Genomic DNA, 18,298 nt, shown 5'->3' on the forward strand with positions numbered 1-18,298 from the left:
TCCAAAATGATTACCACAATCCAGCTAATTAACATATCCGTCATCTCACGTAGTTATCTTTTTTCTTTTTCTGTAGTGAGAACATTTAAGAACATTAAACAATTCTTTGCATTTTCAAATTAAAAGAAAATCAGTAGTACAGATGCTATAGGACCAGATGGAGTTGCCCCTTTATAATAGATAATATTTTAGCTTTCATAAAGTTAAGTAAAACTAATGATAGTCAAATCCTTCCTGGTTGGAACTACACAAATACTAATTAAAACAACAGAAACTGCCTTTAGAAATTTTGCTTCCCATATTTATCCTTTTTATTCCTAAATTTGTTACAATTTTAACTATGAGATCATGAAGGCAAATTGTTTCATAAAACTAAAACCAGTGTATACACATAATAACTTATTTCCTGGTTTGTAGGGACCATGGATAGCAGGGTGTCTCAAAATTAGCACTGATGGCATTTGGACTCAATAATTCTTTGTTGTAGAAAGTTATAAGATATGTATTTTTTAAACTATGCTACTCTTCAAGTTTATTTAGGAAACCTCATATGCATAGAGAATGCAAAGTTAAACTGCAGCCACACTGGAATTTCCATAATTGCCCAAGAAATTGAGTTTAATGCAGTGGCCCACATAGAACATATTACACAAAGAACAGACAAGATAATTGCAGCAATGACTGGGAAGAAAGAATATGCCCATGTGGTACAAAGTGCAGGGGTGATGATCTGAATTACAGAATTGTGCTATAGATCAAAATAGAGGTAATACCCAAACAAACAGACGTTATCATTTTCAGTGTGAGCAATATTTGGCTCCAAGTTAGAAACAGAAAACATGCCACTCAGAGACAGATTATCTGTAACTCGTTAAGAAGACTAAGATGCCTTCATTGACTCCTTCCCTGGAATAATAGAAAAGAACATAGTTTATGTGCCAACTAAATATTTATTTTATTTATTTATTTATTTAAAACAAATGAATTAAAAGACCATGTATAGTCCATTTTTATTTTTATTTATTTATTTTATTTATTTTGAGATGGAGTTTTGTTCTTGTAGGCCAGGCTGGAGTGCAATGGTGCAGTCTCTGCTCACTGCAACCTCTGCCTCCCAGGTTCAAGCGATTCTTCTGCCTCAGCCTCTCGGGTAGCTGGAACTACAGGCACGCACCACCGTGCCCGGCTAATTTTTTGTATTTTTAATAGAGATGGGGTTTCACCTTGTTGACCAGGCTGGTCTCAAACTCCTGACCTCAGGTGATCTGCCCACTTCGGCCTCCCAAAGTGCTGGGATTACAGGCATGAGTCACTGTGCCAGGCCAAGAAGGCCGTTTTAAAACAAAATGAGCACCACTGGTTGGTGCCACAGATTTGCAGAGATTTGGGTTTACATGGTACGATTCATGGGAGGCAGGGACATGCTTGCTGTGTGTTCAGAGGTAATCCTGAGCACTTGAGAAGATCTCTTTGCTGCCTTCCACCTAATGGCTCATGAAAAAGGGCCCAGCAGATCTGTTTCTCAGAGAGTGGCCAGAGCAGAGTAGTTTAATTATATATAGTCTTTCATTTTTAATTAAAGTGTTCTTACAATCCCTAATATGTAATATTTAAGCAATATGAGTGTGAAAATAATACAGAAACAGCCTGCAGAGTCACACGACTTACCAAATTCATACTAGTGTGAGTGCACATTTTCCCTTCTTTGTATCACCTTCTGCTCAGTTTACCCAAAGCAGTTTATAAAGTTGATGACCATTTTGGAAGACTGGCTAATAACATTTGACTGGCTTGGGCTTTGAGGAAATTATTTTCAAGAGAAATTACAACTCATAGTAAATGAGTCGTAGTAAACGACTCATGTAAATGACGAATCATAGTAAACAAACACTAAACAAAAGTTTTTTTGTTTTTTTTTTTAAGTTTATTTCACCGTATCTAAAAATGGCTGAGATTTCAGGAAAGCCTAATCACACTTGACCATGAGCGTTGGGTTGCTTTTCCTTCCTCTGAGGCCAAGAGTTGCTTATATCCAAGACCGTGAAGAACTCTTTTTGACCTGTTGGATATGATCTTGTGACTGGGTCAGGGAAAATGAACTCTAGAAAATATATAATTGGTTAGAATTTTTAAACTTTTGATTTTGGAGACTAAAAAAAAAAAAAACAAACTCATAATACATTTTCCCCAAGTTTTGTGTAGTACTAGTTCTTCCAGCTTTGCCATAATATGTAATTGCAGCAATATTAGTTAAAAATAATGCCGTTCTCCAGTTTGCTAATTATTTTACTATGTTTAAATAGGATCATAGTTAAATCATACTTCATCCAAATTCTATAAGCACTTCTTTTTCTTTGTTGTAGCCTTTAGGGGAAATGAAAATATTTTAAAATTATAACATCAAGAGCTAAGGGGATGTAAGGAAGAGCACAAGGAAGCATAAACAGGACAGAGACGTTCTAGTAAAGTCTCATTACATTAACAAGGAAACTTGGCTAGGGAGACTCTTGGGAGGCAGGTGGCTGTGTTCATAATAAAAGTGAGGGGATACACATTCTCATTTTCAGCCCAATAGTCTGTATCATTCATTTTCTATGTAATTTTATCCAAGCCTTGGTTCTTTCATGAGGGGTTGCGCTATGTGATTTCTAAAGCCAATTAGCTTCATATTAAGCAATTCTCTAACTGGTCTACTTCCCAGTAGACACCAGCTGATCCCAGATGACCAGAGTGTCCTCAGGAAGGAGCCCATTTATTTAAACTTTTTTTTTTTTTTTTTTTTTGAGGCTGAGTCTCACTCTGTCACCCAGGCTGCAGTGCAGTGGTGGGATCTCAGCTCACTGCAACCTCCACCTCCTGGGTTCAAGCAATTCTTCTGCCTCAGCCTCCCAAGTAGATGGGACTATAGGCATGTGCCACCACGCCCGGCTGATTTTTTGTATTTTTAGTAGAGATGGGGTTTCACTGTTAAACTCATTTTTTTTATTATAAAAGTGGCCTTCCACGTGCACCTCATGAACAATAATTGATTCTTCTTTTTGTCACTTTTTGAGCCTGGATTATTGTAGCCTGGACCTGGGACAGAGCAGGTATCATGTGACATGTCAGCATACTCACCCCAGGGTTGTTGGAGTAGAGCTGTTTCCACCAAAAGACAGAACTGTATGCAGCTAATAAGAGCTCCAGCACAGTGAAGACAAGCATCACCACTAGGGCACCCTGCAAATCAGGACATGAATGGCTGGTACCCAACACAAGCTAGCCCTTATGCCTAACTAAGAGGAGACAGGGCGATAAAGCTCCAGCAATGCAGAGAAAAGGGGACAGGGAAAATTGCTTAATCCTCTTTTCTGCTTTCCCTTTCAGATTTCTGAATAGATGAAGGGAAATAAGCAGCAACTGCATCATCTCAAAACTTTGGTATCCTACCTAATGACAGATGAGAGTAATCTGCCACTTACCTCTGGTTGCCTTTATTATTTTCTTTTTGACTATGGTGCTTTTTATTGTCATGATGATATTTCTAGGTGTGTATTTGATTCTATGTATCCTGCAGTGGTCTCAGTGCATTTCTTCAATCTGACATCTCATGGTTTTATTAAATTCTAAAAGATTTCTAGTTATTTACTTTTGCATATGCTCTCTCTTTTATAATCTCTTACTGGGACTCATTTCAGATATGTATTGAACCTCTCCACTTCCTTGCATCCACATGCCTTTTAGGTTTTCATCCGTCTTTTCCAAACACACATAATGTGTTGTGTTCTGTGTGATTTAATCAAATCTGAATTCCACTTCACTCTTTGTTTCCTTGGATATATTGAACCTGCTGTTTAACTGATCTGCTTAGTTTTTAATTTCAAAGACAATTTTCATTTCCAATTATGTGATTTCATTTTTTTCTCAAATGCACATATCTTTTTTTCCCTTTACTGCCCTTTTTTTTTTTTACCATTTTGGTTTCTATTACTTTTTTTTTTTTTTTAAGACAGGGTCTCATTCTGTCACCCAGTCTAGAGTGCAATGGTGCGATCTCGGCTCACTGCAACCTGTGCCTCCCCAGTTCAAGCGATTCCCCTGCCTCAGCCTCCCAAGTAGCTGGGATTACAGGCTTGCACCACCATCCCTGGTTAATTTTTGTAGTTTTAGTAGAGACGGGGTTTCACCATGTTGGCCAGGCTGGTCTCAAACTCCTGACCTCAGGTGATCCGCCCGCCTCAGCCTCCCAATGCGCTGGGATTACAGGTGTGAGCAACCGCGCCTGGCCTGGTTTCTATTACTTTTTAAACATTTTTAATGATTTAAAATGTATTTTCATAATAGCCTTTTTCAAATTTTTATATTATCTATTGTTCTTGAGCTTCTGACTTTCATGTTTCCCCATTTGCTGCCGCTTCTCATTTTTTCGTGTTGTTGTTATGTTTCTCATAATATTTTGGTTATTAGATAACTTCAGTGTGTAGATGGTGGTAGTGGTAGGGTTCTTTGATAGGAAGGCATTTGATAAGTTAGGTTTATGGACATCTCCTTAGATAGTAGTTTTAGATTTGATTCTGCGAAAACCTTAGCAGTTTCACATATCTTGTAGCAGTTTTTAACTTAATCCCTTTATTTGAGGTTCCCCTATTTTACATGTAATTATGAATTTGGATGGCACACTTGCATAAAGCTTAGTGAGCTGATGGAAGGTTTTCTTGAAACTTCTTGGGATGCTGGGCAGAATTTTCTTTATATTATTTTCACAAATTGAGTAAATATTCAGTCTCAGCTTTCAACATTTTTGCAGGGTACTCAAAATGAGCTTTATGGTTCTGCCCAATGCCAAATCTTGTCACGGATATTAAAACTGTGTGATCCTAGCCTCTAACACCAATATTCCTATCCAGACTTCCTCGTTTTTTCTGGCCTCAGTTCTTGTTTGGTGATTTGGCTTTAGGATCCTTCTTAGCTTCTGGAACCTAAGACATCTTTATTCTTTGATTTGTTTTTCCTTCTGCCCTCCCTTCGTTTTCCAACCTTGGCTGTAAATTTTTTAATTTTTAAAATTTCGTTACTTTTGTTCAGGTAATTGCTGTGTTAATTAACAAAGAGTAGGCCTTTGGAGTCGGCTTAGTCTGCCGTGTTGGAACTTCTCTGATATTGTAGGAAGGTCTTTTGGACTCCAGTTGTCTCAGAATGGGAGACAGTTTGAGGTAATGAAATTCATTTTCTTTAAATTAAACCCCCAATATGCCTCTCCCACCCCCATTGCTTTACCAGATGTCTGTCCTGCACCAGGATGACACTATCTACCAGGTTTCCTCCAGACGGGTCTCTGTGCTCTTCTACTTCCTCAAGCTCCTGAACCAAAAGGGTTGCTTTTGACAATCTCTGCATCACATGAGCAGACCCACAGGAGTGCAAAAGCTTGCACACATTTTGTGAGGTTTGTGAGACAGATGGATCCAAGGGAATGAGAGATACTACCTTGGGCTCCCTGGGCTCCTACTAGGAGGATTCATAGAGGAAGAAGTCTTTCTTCTTAAAAGGCCACTGGTTTATGGTTTTAAAACCATGATCCTATATTTATAGGATTGAATAAGCAAGGCTTGTCACCACGAACAGGAAGTGATCATCGAGTTTGGGAGAAAGGTGCCAACAAAATGCTGCCCAGAGAGGCTGACATTTTTTCTAGAAGTCAAATCTGTGATAGGCTGTCTCCCTTCCCACCACTCCCTGTCAGCCCTGTTGGACCAAAGTACAAAATAACTATGTATTTGGACTTAAAGTTCAAGTTCTGTGCCTAACATAATGTAGCATACAGGCTTGCATTTGAAGATTAGATTAAACACCATACAGCCTCTCCTAGTCCTCAATTCACTGATGATCAGAAGACAAGCATCTTTTAGGGGTAGGGGCATCCAACCCCTGGAAGAGAACCCAAAAGAGATAATCCCAAATTAAAATATAATTCAAATGAAGAATATTTCTGCCTGTGATGAGTAGGGAGAAGCCTGTTCAACAAAGGATGTACTTTAAGAGTTAAACCCATTGAGGTTGGAATGCTTGTGATAAGAAAGACAGTGGAGGGACAGACTCCCTACTGTCCTTCTTGATTTCCTCTTTTGACTTTATATAGTACATCCCCCACACCACGCAGTCGGCAGACAGGCCTCTTCCAACCACAAGTTTTTGTTTATTTCTGTCTGTCTCCAGGCATTCAGACTGACAGGACCAGAGACTGCCAGAAAAGCAGAGATTATGCAAAGGGGAGACACAGAGATTTCACATGACAGAATGTTCAATCTGAAACTACTCACTGTTAAACTGACACTGGTCAGGAGACAATCTTTGATTTCATATATTGGATAATAGTACTCCGAATAAGGCAATGAGGATAGATAATCCTTTTCTGAGCCACAATGTTGAGAGGCAGTCCTCAGGGCTACCACGCTGTCAGCAAGGAGGAAGAGGCCTGCCCCTGCAGTAACAGAACTCACTGCATTTGAGGTCAGGCTGCTCAGGTCCTGGAAGAGAAACTCTGCATTGGGTTCTCATCACAGAATCAGCGCGTGACACTATTAGTCCTGTCCATTGTACTGCAATGGTGCTTCCTTGTGTCTGTTTCCTTCCTGTTTCCTTGTGCGGGCACAAACTGTGTTTTATTCATCTTTGTATCTCTTGTCACTATTTAGTTAAGCATGTGATATAATTAGTAAATGCTTATTAAATAAGAAAATGCATGGATAATTCCTCCTTAGGGAGAGGGATTCTGGCCCCTTGACTCTCTATAGCACTCAAGATAGAGTCAGTGCTGCTCAGGTCACTGCCAACAACTCCCGTGACCTCCTCAATAGCCTTAGAATCATTCTGTTGCCTTAAGGGCTTCTAGAATATGGACTTTGGCCCTCTCTGGTAAACTGAATCTATGACTTTGATTTACATAAAAGAGCAGCTTCAGAGAAAAGGTGGAGGCAAACTGGAAAAGTTGGAAAACCTATCTATAGGTCTATGGGAACATAAGACAGATTTTCAATTGACAAACAATTGATCTTGAATTGACAATCAATATTTGTTCAATATGACAAGCATATGCCTTCAATTTTCCAAAGTGACAGGACATGAGGCAGAGGCACATGGGCTTAGACCCTGTGTTTCTCTCTCCACCCATTCACAAACAGAAATATTATCAGACTGTAGCCACTTTTCCCACAAACCTTGGAGGGAGAAAGGGAAGAAGCAGCTATAAAGCCTTTGCTTCTCTCCATAGCAATTTTCTCTCTTCCCTGCCACACACCCACAAGGTGATTTAGGGAAAACCCACATCCTGACTCAAGAAGACACAGGGTCTGGCTAGGCATAGATGAGGACACATGGATGGTACATGAAGCTGGTATATGCTCCTGATGATTGAAGCTGCAGTCTAGAACCCAGGAGTATGGAAGAGGATTTTGAAGAGTTCACAGCATTCATTGGTTGGAGTCATAGTTCTAGACTTAGAATCCGAAAACCTCTCCTCCTATCCTAGCTCTGTCACCAACCCGTCTGTCACCGATCCATCTGTGTGCTTGAGCAGATCTTTCTTACTCTGGGCTTCAGTTATCTCTTTTATAAAATGTGGAAGATGAATCTTCTGATCTCAGAAGTGGCTTCCCAATTGCAGTGAATACACAGAAAGGGAAATCTATGCTTGGACTTGACAACAATGTGGGCTCCACATGTGGGACAAAGAACAACATGTGGGCTCCATTGCTCATATGGTAGCTTTGGGCAAAGTGACTGTCCATTGGGACTAGTTTTCCTTCAAAGACTCAGCACATGAATCCGTGTAGCTACAGAGCTGGAGTAGAAAAGGGCAAAACAACCATCCTCCCCAACATACATTGTCTTCCAATGATGCTTAAACAGAGAAGAGCATGTGCTGGAAACCTTGCACAGAGCCTGGCACATCAGTGTCTTTGCTAATGAATTGTCATGCTATGGGAGAATCCTTTCTCCTAAAATGTAGAAGAGTTGGGAAATGGTGTGGTGAATGTGTTTCTCATAGGCCTGATCCACCTGTAGGTAGGTATTCCAACCTCTCCAGTTTGCTTCTGTCTTTTCTCTAAAGCTGCTCATTTAAGTAAGAAGACATAAATTGGGTTTCTAGGGAGGGACCAAAGGTCATATTCTAGATGCACTTAGGGCAATATAATAATTCTAAAGTTGTTGAGGAAGCCAGGGGGATGTTAGCAGTGGCATGAGTGGTATTTGAGTTTGGTGCAGCAATCAGTGCTGATATTGCAGACATCCCCCTTACCTCTGCTCCATCACCCTCATTTTCTCCCACCTTACTTTAAACTGATTTTTTTTCTCAAACATCCAATTATCAAGACTGGGTCTTTGGATGGAAACAGTCTCCTCCAGCCTGGAAAAAGATGGCAACACCCTCTTCTGACAGAAGAATGAATGCCTTCCCACCTGTTATTTGACTGAATGAGGTTTATTTCAGTTGCCTAAAAAGTAGAAATTTGAGAATATATCATGGACTTCTTTCAAGTTATTACCATGGCCACTGAGTAGGGTAAACCAGTTATCCTGGTTTGCCTGGGGAGTAAAGGGTTTCCCAGGATATAGGCTTTCTGGGCTAAAACTGAGACAGTCCTGGGAAAACCAAGACAATTGGTCATCCTGACACTGAAGGGTTAGAATTTGTGTGAAGTCCCAGCTCTATGAATGGGGACATTTGGCATCAAAAAGAACCCCAGGAGGCAGGTTTTATAGAAAAAGGATCTGTAAATGCCGGGCGCGGTGGCTCAAGCCTGTAATCCCAGCACTTTGGGAGGCCGAGACGGGCGGATCACGAGGTCAGGAGATCGAGACCATCCTGGCTAACACGGTGAAACCCCGTCTCTACGAAAAATACAAAAACTAGCCGGGCGAGGTGGCGGGCGCCTGTAGTCCCAGCTACTCCGGAGGCTGAGGCAGGAGAATGGCGTAAACCCGGGAGGCAGAGCTTGCAGTGAGCTGAGATCCGGCCACTGCACTCCAGTCCGGGCGACAGAGCGAGACTCCGCCTCAAAAAAAAAAAAAAAAGAAAAGAAAAAGGATCTGTAGGCTCTCTCTGGGATGGTTGGCTACTTTATTCAAGGTCAAGGTAACAAGCTGTAAAGAGTCCATGGTACATTTAAAAATTTACACTTTTTAAATAACTGAGGTAAACCTCCTCCAAGCTTGGAATATAATCCAGGAGCACCATTTTGTAGAAGAAAGAGCACTGGTCTAGAAGGCAAGAAATTTGGGCTCTACTCTTGGTTCTACCAATGGGACAGCCAGGAAAACCTGGGATTCCTAGCCTGTTCTAAGCTTTATCTCTCTAAACTGTAAAATAGGGATTTTCAACTAGAAGACTTAACTCTGACATTTCTTCAATCCTAACCAGCTGAGATTTAATGGTCCTTGTACTTACAAAGGGCTTAGTTGATTGTTTTCCAGAGATAATTGAGAGGGATCCAGTAATACCAAACTGCTCAGAAAAGAGAGAAATAATCAGTTCAGTTGTCTTGTGGAAATGTGCCCACCATGTCACTGTCAATCACTCAATCAAAAAGTGATGTTGGAAAACTTTTAGGGAGAGAACATTGCAGAAATCGGGTGAATCCATATTGCTAGAAAGGCCTAATTCCCACCTGACATAAGAATGTCTATATTGACTTTGAATGACATGCAGATGTACAGAGGGGTTGGATTTGTTTTAGTGGAAATCACTAGGAACTGAGGAGGCCTGGAGAAAAGGTGTTCATGGGAAGGGAGAAGAGTGTTACTAAATTACAAGGTTGAAAGAGAGGAGGTTGAGATGGACCAAGGACTTGAATGGATCTAGAGATTGGAACAGCCAACAGAAGCAGTCAGGAAAGAGGCTCTGATGCAGAAGCACAATGAACTGGAAGTTCAAGGTGCAGCAACACATGAACTGGAAGTTATTGGTGTATGTTGCTTGAATCAGAATGGGAGTTGAGGAAAGTGGGAAGAGCAGGCTCAGATGTGAAGTCTTTATCATAAAACCCCAGAAATCAGTATTTAATCCCAGTGGTATTAAAGATCCAGCTGGCAGAGGAAGGGTATTCTGAGAAGCTAAAAATTTGCTTAAGTGTGTGGCTTGGATATTGAATAGTCACAGGCAAAAAGGGTCCAGTATAAGCTAATGCTAGCTTCTCTAAGGAGATGTGGGGCCCACAACCACTGGTTATAGGAGAAGTCAAGGACAAATTGTGCTCTGGGGCAGGTGCAGGGCCTCCTTACATGACTGCAAAGTTTGTGTTCACACAGGGACTGTATCCACACAGAAGTAGTACCTTAGTATAGTTCATCTGCTCAGAATGTTTGCTTTTTATCCTTTGTACAAAATACTACGTGGAGAAGAAATAACCCTTTGTGGGACGTGCGAGTCTGCCCTGGCCACTCTCTGAAAACCAGATCTACTAGACCCTTTTTCATGAGCCATTAGGTGGAAGGCAGCAAAGAGAGTTTCTCAAGTGCTCAGAGTTACCTCTGGACCCACAGCAAGCATGTCCCTGCCTCCCATTGAATCTTACCATGCAAACCCAAATCTCGGCAAACCTGTGGCACCTACCAGTGGTGCTCGTTTTATTGTTTAAAAATGGCCTTCTCACTCCCTACCTGAAAAGTTAATTATTCTTACAATGGAGAGAATCCAATGGCTTCATCAAAGCCCCGAAGAGGGATATGGAAAAACATCCACTTTTCTAGAGGTATGCTGTAATGCCAGGTAAGAAATGCTGTGCTGGTATACCCATTGTATTACCACCATTCCCGCTTGCCCCCTGCTTTGCAGGAAGACAGATTAAGTCTCTCTGCTGCTCTTCTTGAATAGGGGAAATGTGATGTGGGGCAATGATAGAAGGAAAGTTGAGGCCTTGCCTTCTTTTGCCTCCTGGCCTCTTGGAGTCTGAGTCACTCCACGACTATGCACCCGGTTAGCATTTATAAAGCATGTCCCCTCTTACAGTCCCCATTCTACTCACACACAGAGCTCCTAAAAATGGGTACCCAGACATCAGAGTGGTGGAAATTGCTGGACTGAAGTGGGAGGGGTAGGGAGCAAAAACCAAGATGGCCCCCAAACTTGAAATCATCAGGCAACACAGGATCTGGACAGTCTGCAAGAGAGAAGACAGGAAATCTAGACTGCACTTCAAACAGATGAAAGTGATTATTTGAATGCACATTGTAAAGCATAAAGAGTATAAAATACATTATAATTTGTTGTATTAAAGAGGAACAAATGTTACAAGAAGCCGATCGATATGCTGCTAGAGGAAGTCATGTATAGCTAACGTCTTCTTTTCTGATAGGATTACTAAACTAGCAAAAAGGGAAGTGATCATATGCACATTTTAACTATTTTTGAAAAAGATACTTGACAGTTCTTAAATTTATTTCCTTGAAAAGTAGATTAAAAAGTTGTTCAGTGAGGTGGAAACTTTACACAGGAGTGTTAATGAAGAGTTTTTTTCAGTTGAAATTAGATAGAGCAGGTCATCTCTTCTGCTGTAATTCATCTTATTTTGTTCATCATTGAATTTTCATAATAATTATTTCACAAGTGGAAGAACTGAAGTTTTGCCATTAGCTTGCTCTAAAGCCCATGCTTTTGCTCAAATGCACGTGCAATTGAAAGATGATGCAAACATAGGAGAAATAAAAAAAGAAGTCAACCATTCATATCATTAATAGTTATTGAATACCTGTTGTGTGCCAGGCACCAGGGAATGAAGCAAATGAAAATCACTACCATTGGAGAGCTTATATGTATACTGTGTGTCTTGTCTGTAAGGATACAGACAAGTTCCATGGAAGGCAGAATAGAGTTAAGAGCAAAGTAGTAGAACACGAGACCTGTGGAGAACTGGAGGCATGGTGCAAACTATGTAGGGATTTTTAGGCTATATTTTACCAACTTTGCTTTTCATTTTGAGCAAAAAAGGAATCCCATTGGATAATTTTGAACCAGCAGAATACATGACCTAACTTTCATTCTTAAAAGATCACCCTACCTGCTGTACAAAAAATAGATTGTGAAGAAACAGGGCAGGGAGATCCATCTAAAACTGGGAGTGGATAGGATCTGGGTATCACAAGACGGTATTCAAAACCATATGGAGATTAAAGTTCTGGATATGAGGGATGATAATCTGGGACACTTAGATGTCTTATAGTTACTCATATGAATGGGGAAAAATGGATCATGAGATTAGTCTTGATTGTCTCATCTCAAAATATTTGAAAAATGAGCTCAAAGTTAAGAATATCTAATTTAATCATACTGCGTAAAATCCATATGGTTAAATGGAAAATTTTTACTGTACTAAAGACAAAATAAGAAAGACGAATTTGTGGCCAGGCACAGTGGCTCACGCCTGTAATCCCAGCACTTTGGGAGGCCAAGGCGGGTGGATCACGAGTTCAGAAGTTAGAGACAAGCCTGGCCAATATGGTGAAACCCCATCTCTACTAAGAATACAAAAATTAGCCGGGTGTGGTGGCGTGCACCTATAGTCCCCGCTACTCAGGAGGCTGAGGCAGAAGAATCACTTGAACCTGGGAGGCAGAGGTTGCAGTGAACCAAGATCGTGCCACTGCACTCCAGTCTGGGCAACAGAGGGAGATTCCATCTCAAAATAAATAAATATATAAATAAATAAAACAAGAAAGACCAACTTGTTAATTGTGAAGCACGCTAGTGAAAAAGATCTAGTGGTTTTAGTTTCTAGAAACTGCTGCAAAGGATATAGTCTTCCCCTAAATCTCCATTTCATGTCCTCATTAGCCTGGAGTCAGCCAGAAAAGAGTGAAAGAGTTTCCCATACTCACTGTAGATCTGTAGTCTAGATACATTTACAAAGTATTTTCTCAATATTTCCCTTATGATGAGGTGGACTTACCCCAAGAACGGTGGCTTCTGTTGGCAGCCCGCTCTGAAGGTAATCTTCTTTTTGGTACTCGTGTCCAGGTTTCTCTCTTTGAGGGATAGTGATGCCCTTTGGTGTAAAGCTGTCAAAAATCCCCACGGTTTGGGATTGTAATAGCATGATGCTGATGATGCTGGAAGAGGCATCAAACTCAGTTACTTCCCAAGGTTTGACTTACAGACATAAGCTTCCAGGGACCATACCTTGTAGGAACGTAAAGTATTTGCCATTATTCCAAGGCTGGTTGTCCTTCAGAAACAAAACATGGGGATCAGTGGAGCATTGGAAAGCGGGCATGCTGGGCACAGTTCATCCATTGTGGTCAAGAAGCATGCCACTGCGAGAGAACTGTACACATTTTGAGGGGTCCTACAATTGAGAGGTGAGCAAATCACATATAATTTGCTTTGTAGCCCTAAATGTGTCCATCTCACTCTCCCTCCAATGACCTCTGCTTCCAGCTTCCCTTCCCTGTCTCCTGTGTCTCTGCTTCACCTGTGCTACCTTCCCTCACCACATCTTCCAGGATTATACTTTTGTGCTACACCTGCACTGATCAGTCTTCTACTCTAGTCTTCATTTTATCTTCCTAAAGATGTTGGGCATGAATGCTGTTCCACTTTCCTTTCCTATAGCGAGATGGCGTGTCCCATCCACAATCTTCCTCCTTGCTTATATTGGCTTAGTAATTCGTAATGTAAACATTTACTTAACTCCTGCAGAATTCCTAGCATTAGACCATTGCAACTCTAATCCTTATAACAACCCTATCACTTACATGTTATTAAATCAATTTTATACATTAGAAACCTGGGGCTAATAAGCTCAAGTGACTTTCATTGAATGAAATAGTCACATAAAGCACTTATCTTGGTACATAGAACATGTTCAATATACAGTAGCTAATATTAACAGCCTGCATTCACATGACTGGATTGAAGCTTATCTGGCTCAGAGGTGTGTGGTATTTTTTTTTCTCTATGCTATGTTAATTCTTCTCTTTCTCTTCCTTCCTAACGTTTCCAGTTCCCTTGTAGGTTCCAGGAGCAAGTTGTCTGCCACCACCAACTCAGCAGCAATGCTGCTGGGCCTCTGTGGTGTCAGTAACAAGGCTCAGCTCCTGAAATGTTGCCCAGATTTGTTGTCAGCTCAGCATTCTCCCTACTGAAGGCCAGAGTTTAGTTAAAGGCTTGTGATCCTTGAAAGGTGCTACAGCTCTGCTGCCTGCCATTTTGCCTCAACGTGTTGGTGCTTTAGGAATGGTTCCGGGCTCTCTTGGGTGGAGCAAATAACAGATAAAGATTGGAAATGACACCTAGAATCTCTTCCTAGTGAGGGAGATGGAAGAGTGCACTGGGATGGGAGTCTAGTGCCTAGGCATCTAGTTGCACATCAGAGCCTATGTCTTGAAGTCTAGTCCTATGTTCAGATCCTACATCCACCAATTACTGCTAAACTCACCCTGGGCAAGGTATTTTCACCACTTCATAGGTTTGTGATACAGATTAGATAAGATGACACATATAATGGACTCAACATAGAGTGAGGCATGTGATAAACTCGCAAAACATATCAGTTTTATCTAATACTCATTGGAAGCTCAGTTCTGATATTGATGAGCTGGCCATAGACAGGATACTTTCCCTCATTCATCCTCAGTTTCCTTACCTGTAAAATAGGAATAATGACACCATCCTGAAGGACTCTTCTGAGGATGTGAATGACATACATGAGTGCCTTTTGTTGTAACTCTCTGTGTTTTATTAGGTGTTCCATAATAGTCAATCCATGTTTGGACCTCCGTTTTATTTCTACTCCTAGATCTATGCCTTAGTCTAGTTTCTCATGCTCTCCGGGAATCAAGTACTTTATCTGAAGAAATATTAAACCTAAAGTTCTCTTTGTTTAAGGAGATAATTTCATTTCTTGGAATATTGAAATCTGGGTAGAAGTATGGGTAAGGTTACATGTCCTATGAGGGGAATGATGTTGAAGCTGAATCCCTGCAGTGGAGCCAGGGTGAGCCTTCCAGCACATCTTTAAAACCAGAGAAGGAGAAAAAGTCTCAGGCTTAGAGAAATTCTAGGTTTCAGAATCAAACAGTAGTTCATGATAAAATGATAATCATTGCTAACATTGATTTGGCACGTACTATGAATGTAACATTCTATTAAGAGCTTTGTGACAGTCTCATTTAATCTGCACTCTTAGAGATGGGTGCTGAACTCTGAAGATAAGAAAAATGAGGCTTGGAGAGGTGAAGTAGCTTGCACAAGATTGCTTATCTAGCAGGTCGTGGAGGCAAGATTTGGGCACAAGCTGTCTAACACCAGAGCTCTTCTATATCCCTGTAGGTTTGTGTTTGCCCGGCTAGCTACACCTGATTCTCATCCTCTCTACTCTTCCTCCCCTATTGTTGAAGCACTGGCTGCCACTCATCAGTTCCATATCCTCCCCCAGGGACATTGCTAATCTTAGGGAATATAGGTTGAAGATTTCTATTTCCCAAATTGTTTTCATGTTGTAGAAACTTGGCTTTTACCTTGCTCCGTGTGGCTCAATAGCCAAAATATACCAACTAGACTCGTTCCTACTAGTCTTCGTAACCAGCCTCCTGAGTTCTGGATTCCTTTCTTTATTTTTTGAATCTCATACCCAAGGACCGCAGAAAATGCTTGATTTCTCAGCCTGAAGCTAGGACTCGAAAGTTTAATTGATACTTTCAGACTGTAGCCTGAAACCATGATACCATGAACATTTTTTTTCCTTTGTTATTTCTTAACTGTTTGTTCTGTTTGAATGGGTGCATAAAGTACCACCATTACAAGGGAATACAGTTTGAAGAAGAAAACATATTAGCTCCTTAACTTTCAGCTGTCACCCGATCACTCTTGTTTCCTACGCACATATTTTTTACATTCTCTCTTCCCCTCTGCCACTTTCTCTCTCTCCTCTTTATATATGTTCACAACTCTACGGAAATAGTCATTCTATCCATGCCATTTTATAACTGTTCTTTTTGCCCTCACCATTATTCTGTAGACATCTTTGACCAATGGATAGAAATAATAGAAATCCTAAATTTAAAAGCAAATGATAGATTCCGATACATGCCACAACATGGATGAACCTTAAAGACAATATAGCAAGTGAAATAAGCCAGTCACAAAAGGACAAATATTGTATGATTCTACTTACGGGAGGTCCCTAGAAGACTCAAATTCACAGAAAGTAGAGTGGTGGTTGCCAGGGGCTGGGGGGAGAGGGGAATGGAAAGCTATTGTTTACTGGGCATGGAGTTCCAGTTTGGGAAGACAAGGAAGTTCTGGAGTTGGGTGGTGGTGATGGTTGCACAACGGTGTCAATGTACCTAATGCCACTGAACTGTAAACCTAAAAATGGTTAAGGCTGGGTGCCGTGACTCATGCCTGTAATGAGCACTTTGGGAGGCCGAGGTGAGCAGATCTACCTGAGGTCAGGAGTTCAAGACCAACGTGGCCAACATGGTGAGACCCCCCCCCGTCTCTACTAAAAAAATACAAAAATTGGCCGGGCATGATGGTGAGTGCCTGTAATTAATCCCAGCTACTCAGGAGGCTGAGATGGGAGAATCGCTTGAACCCGGGAGACGGTGGTTGTAGTGAGCCAAGATCATGCCACTGCACTCTAGCCTGGGTGTCTGAGTGAGACTGTGTCTCAAAAGAAAAAAAGAAAAGAAAAGGAAAAAAAAACATGGTTAAAAGGCTACAATTATTTTAAGTATATTTTACTACAACAAAAAAGTCAAATGGTATATTTAAATAAATGGAGGTCTTCAGATTCATTTAATCAGCCACATGTTCATGATCATTTAGGTGGTTTCTATTTTTTCTTTTTGCCACTATGAACAATGCAATAATGAGCATCTTTGCACTTTTGTGATGCCTCCTGCATTTAATTATCTCAGTGATGTATGGAAGTGAATTTATTACATTTAAAGCTATGATACTTAAATTTTGACACACGTTGCTACTTGTAGGAGGAATTCTATATAACCAAGATTCTTTATGTTTCACAAAAGTCTCCCGACTGATGCTATCATCTCCAGACACCACAGTCTGACAGGATGCTTTGTCCTTCCACATTCGCCTTGTGGAGATAGACTAGAAGGACCCACACCTTTCAAGATGGCTCTAAAATCCTTGCTTTGAAGATAAATCATGACATGGAAGTCAACAGCTGTGCCCAGCAATTTTCTGTATTACAGAATTAGAGTAGGACAATGGGGTTCTAATGCAAGATTCAGTCTAAGTGCACAGTATTTGTTGAGAGTAGATTCTGTGTAAGACTGAGTGACACACCAGGAGAATGCAGAGCATTGCGGAAAATCACCTCAAATCTTGAGGGAAACCTAAGAATGGTTTTACCCAATTTTCTTATTTGGCAAGTGAGTAAACTGAGACCCAAAAAGGGGACCGAGCTGACGTTCCATCTCACACAGGTGGTCAGAATCAGAGACAGAATGATAATCCAATTCCCTGGCTATCTTTCCAAAAGCACACAATCTTCCCCAAAAGTCATGATCTAAACCAAGGTGCCTACCTATTCTCGCAGCCTGGTCCTGTGTGCTGTGGCTGGTGTGTCAGCTCCCCTCTGGGGAGCGCTCAGCTGGAACCTCCCACTGGCTGCTCCTGCCAGAACGATCTTGGTGGTTTGCTCTCCAGCCTCTGAGACTTCCTGTCCCTTTCTCAGAGCAGTATTTATGATTACACAGGATGTGAATTTTGCTGTAGTTACAGACAGTTGATACATAAAAAGTGCCTCTGCTTCCTCTTTCTAAATTCTGAGGTCTGGAAAAATGACACAAGATAGAAGTGACACATGAGTAAAAGACCTTTGTGAAGACTAGTGATTTGTACGGTCCCAGTTAAAATTCATTTTCCCTACTCCTACATAAAGTTATGTAAGTCATGTAGTTTCGCTTAGCCTGAGTTTTCTTGTCTATTAAATGGCGGATGGATAATAATAATTCCAATCTGTGACTGTCGGGAGAATTCAAGGAAAAAGATGCCAAAAGTTTACAAAAAGTAGACACTCAATAAATATTGATCATAGCAATGTTAATTTTGAATTTTGGAGAATCTATTTTCTCACTTTCCAGGCTCTTGGTAAGCTGAAAGCAACCTGTGGAAAATTCCGTGTCTCCTCGTTACTTCTTTTGGGTGTCTCCATTCTCCATCTTTGGCCTCATGTTCAGGGAAGTCCAGGCACATCTTGGGAAAGATGCCAGTGGATTGGAGTCAGCAGCAGAGCCATCAAGCTCCACACAAGCTCATATTTGGGGAAGTATTTGTTGTTGAGGGGACACT

At 41.0% G+C, this 18,298-nt stretch overlaps 1 protein-coding gene across 4 annotated transcripts; it reads right to left on the reverse strand.

The window, feature by feature from the left end:
- Positions 1-1,889: 1,889 nt before the first annotated feature.
- MS4A7 (membrane spanning 4-domains A7) lies at positions 1,890-17,750 on the reverse strand. 4 transcript variants are annotated; one of them, XM_023215505.2, is made up of 7 exons: positions 17,532-17,740; positions 12,924-13,083; positions 11,004-11,138; positions 9,428-9,484; positions 6,300-6,506; positions 3,118-3,219; positions 1,890-2,101 (listed from the first exon to the last, which is right to left on the reverse strand). In XM_023215505.2, the coding sequence occupies exons 2-7, from the start codon at positions 13,068-13,070 to the stop codon at positions 2,027-2,029; spliced, it is 723 nt and encodes a 240-aa protein (XP_023071273.1). In that variant the 5' UTR covers positions 13,071-13,083; positions 17,532-17,740; the 3' UTR covers positions 1,890-2,026. The 4 variants fall into 4 exon arrangements, with proteins under 4 accessions (XP_023071273.1, XP_023071272.1, XP_023071271.1 ...); XM_023215504.2 differs by lacking the exons at positions 1,890-2,101; positions 3,118-3,219 and adding an exon at positions 16,149-16,203 and having other exon boundaries at positions 4,215-6,506; positions 17,532-17,749; XM_023215503.2 differs by lacking the exons at positions 1,890-2,101; positions 3,118-3,219 and having other exon boundaries at positions 4,215-6,506; positions 17,532-17,746.
- Positions 17,751-18,298: the final 548 nt, after the last annotated feature.

This window comes from Piliocolobus tephrosceles, chromosome 13 (genome assembly GCF_002776525.5).
Source record: "Piliocolobus tephrosceles isolate RC106 chromosome 13, ASM277652v3, whole genome shotgun sequence".
NCBI lineage: Eukaryota > Metazoa > Chordata > Mammalia > Primates > Cercopithecidae > Piliocolobus > Piliocolobus tephrosceles.

What these genes read in the sequence shown, in the direction of transcription:
- MS4A7 (XM_023215504.2), bottom strand. Translation starts at nt 13,070, where the DNA reads ATGCTATTACAATCCCAAACCGTGGGGATTTTTGACAGCTTTACACCA. An exon ending in CATTTTTAGGAGCTCTGTGT is followed by an intron (nt 9,485 to 11,003) that starts GTGAGTAGAATG and finishes TTTTCTGAGCAG; the next exon opens with TTTGGTATTACTGGATCCCT. An exon ending in AACAATCAACTAAGCCCTTT is followed by an intron (nt 6,507 to 9,427) that starts GTAAGTACAAGG and finishes TTTCTCTTCCAG; the next exon opens with GACCTGAGCAGCCTGACCTC.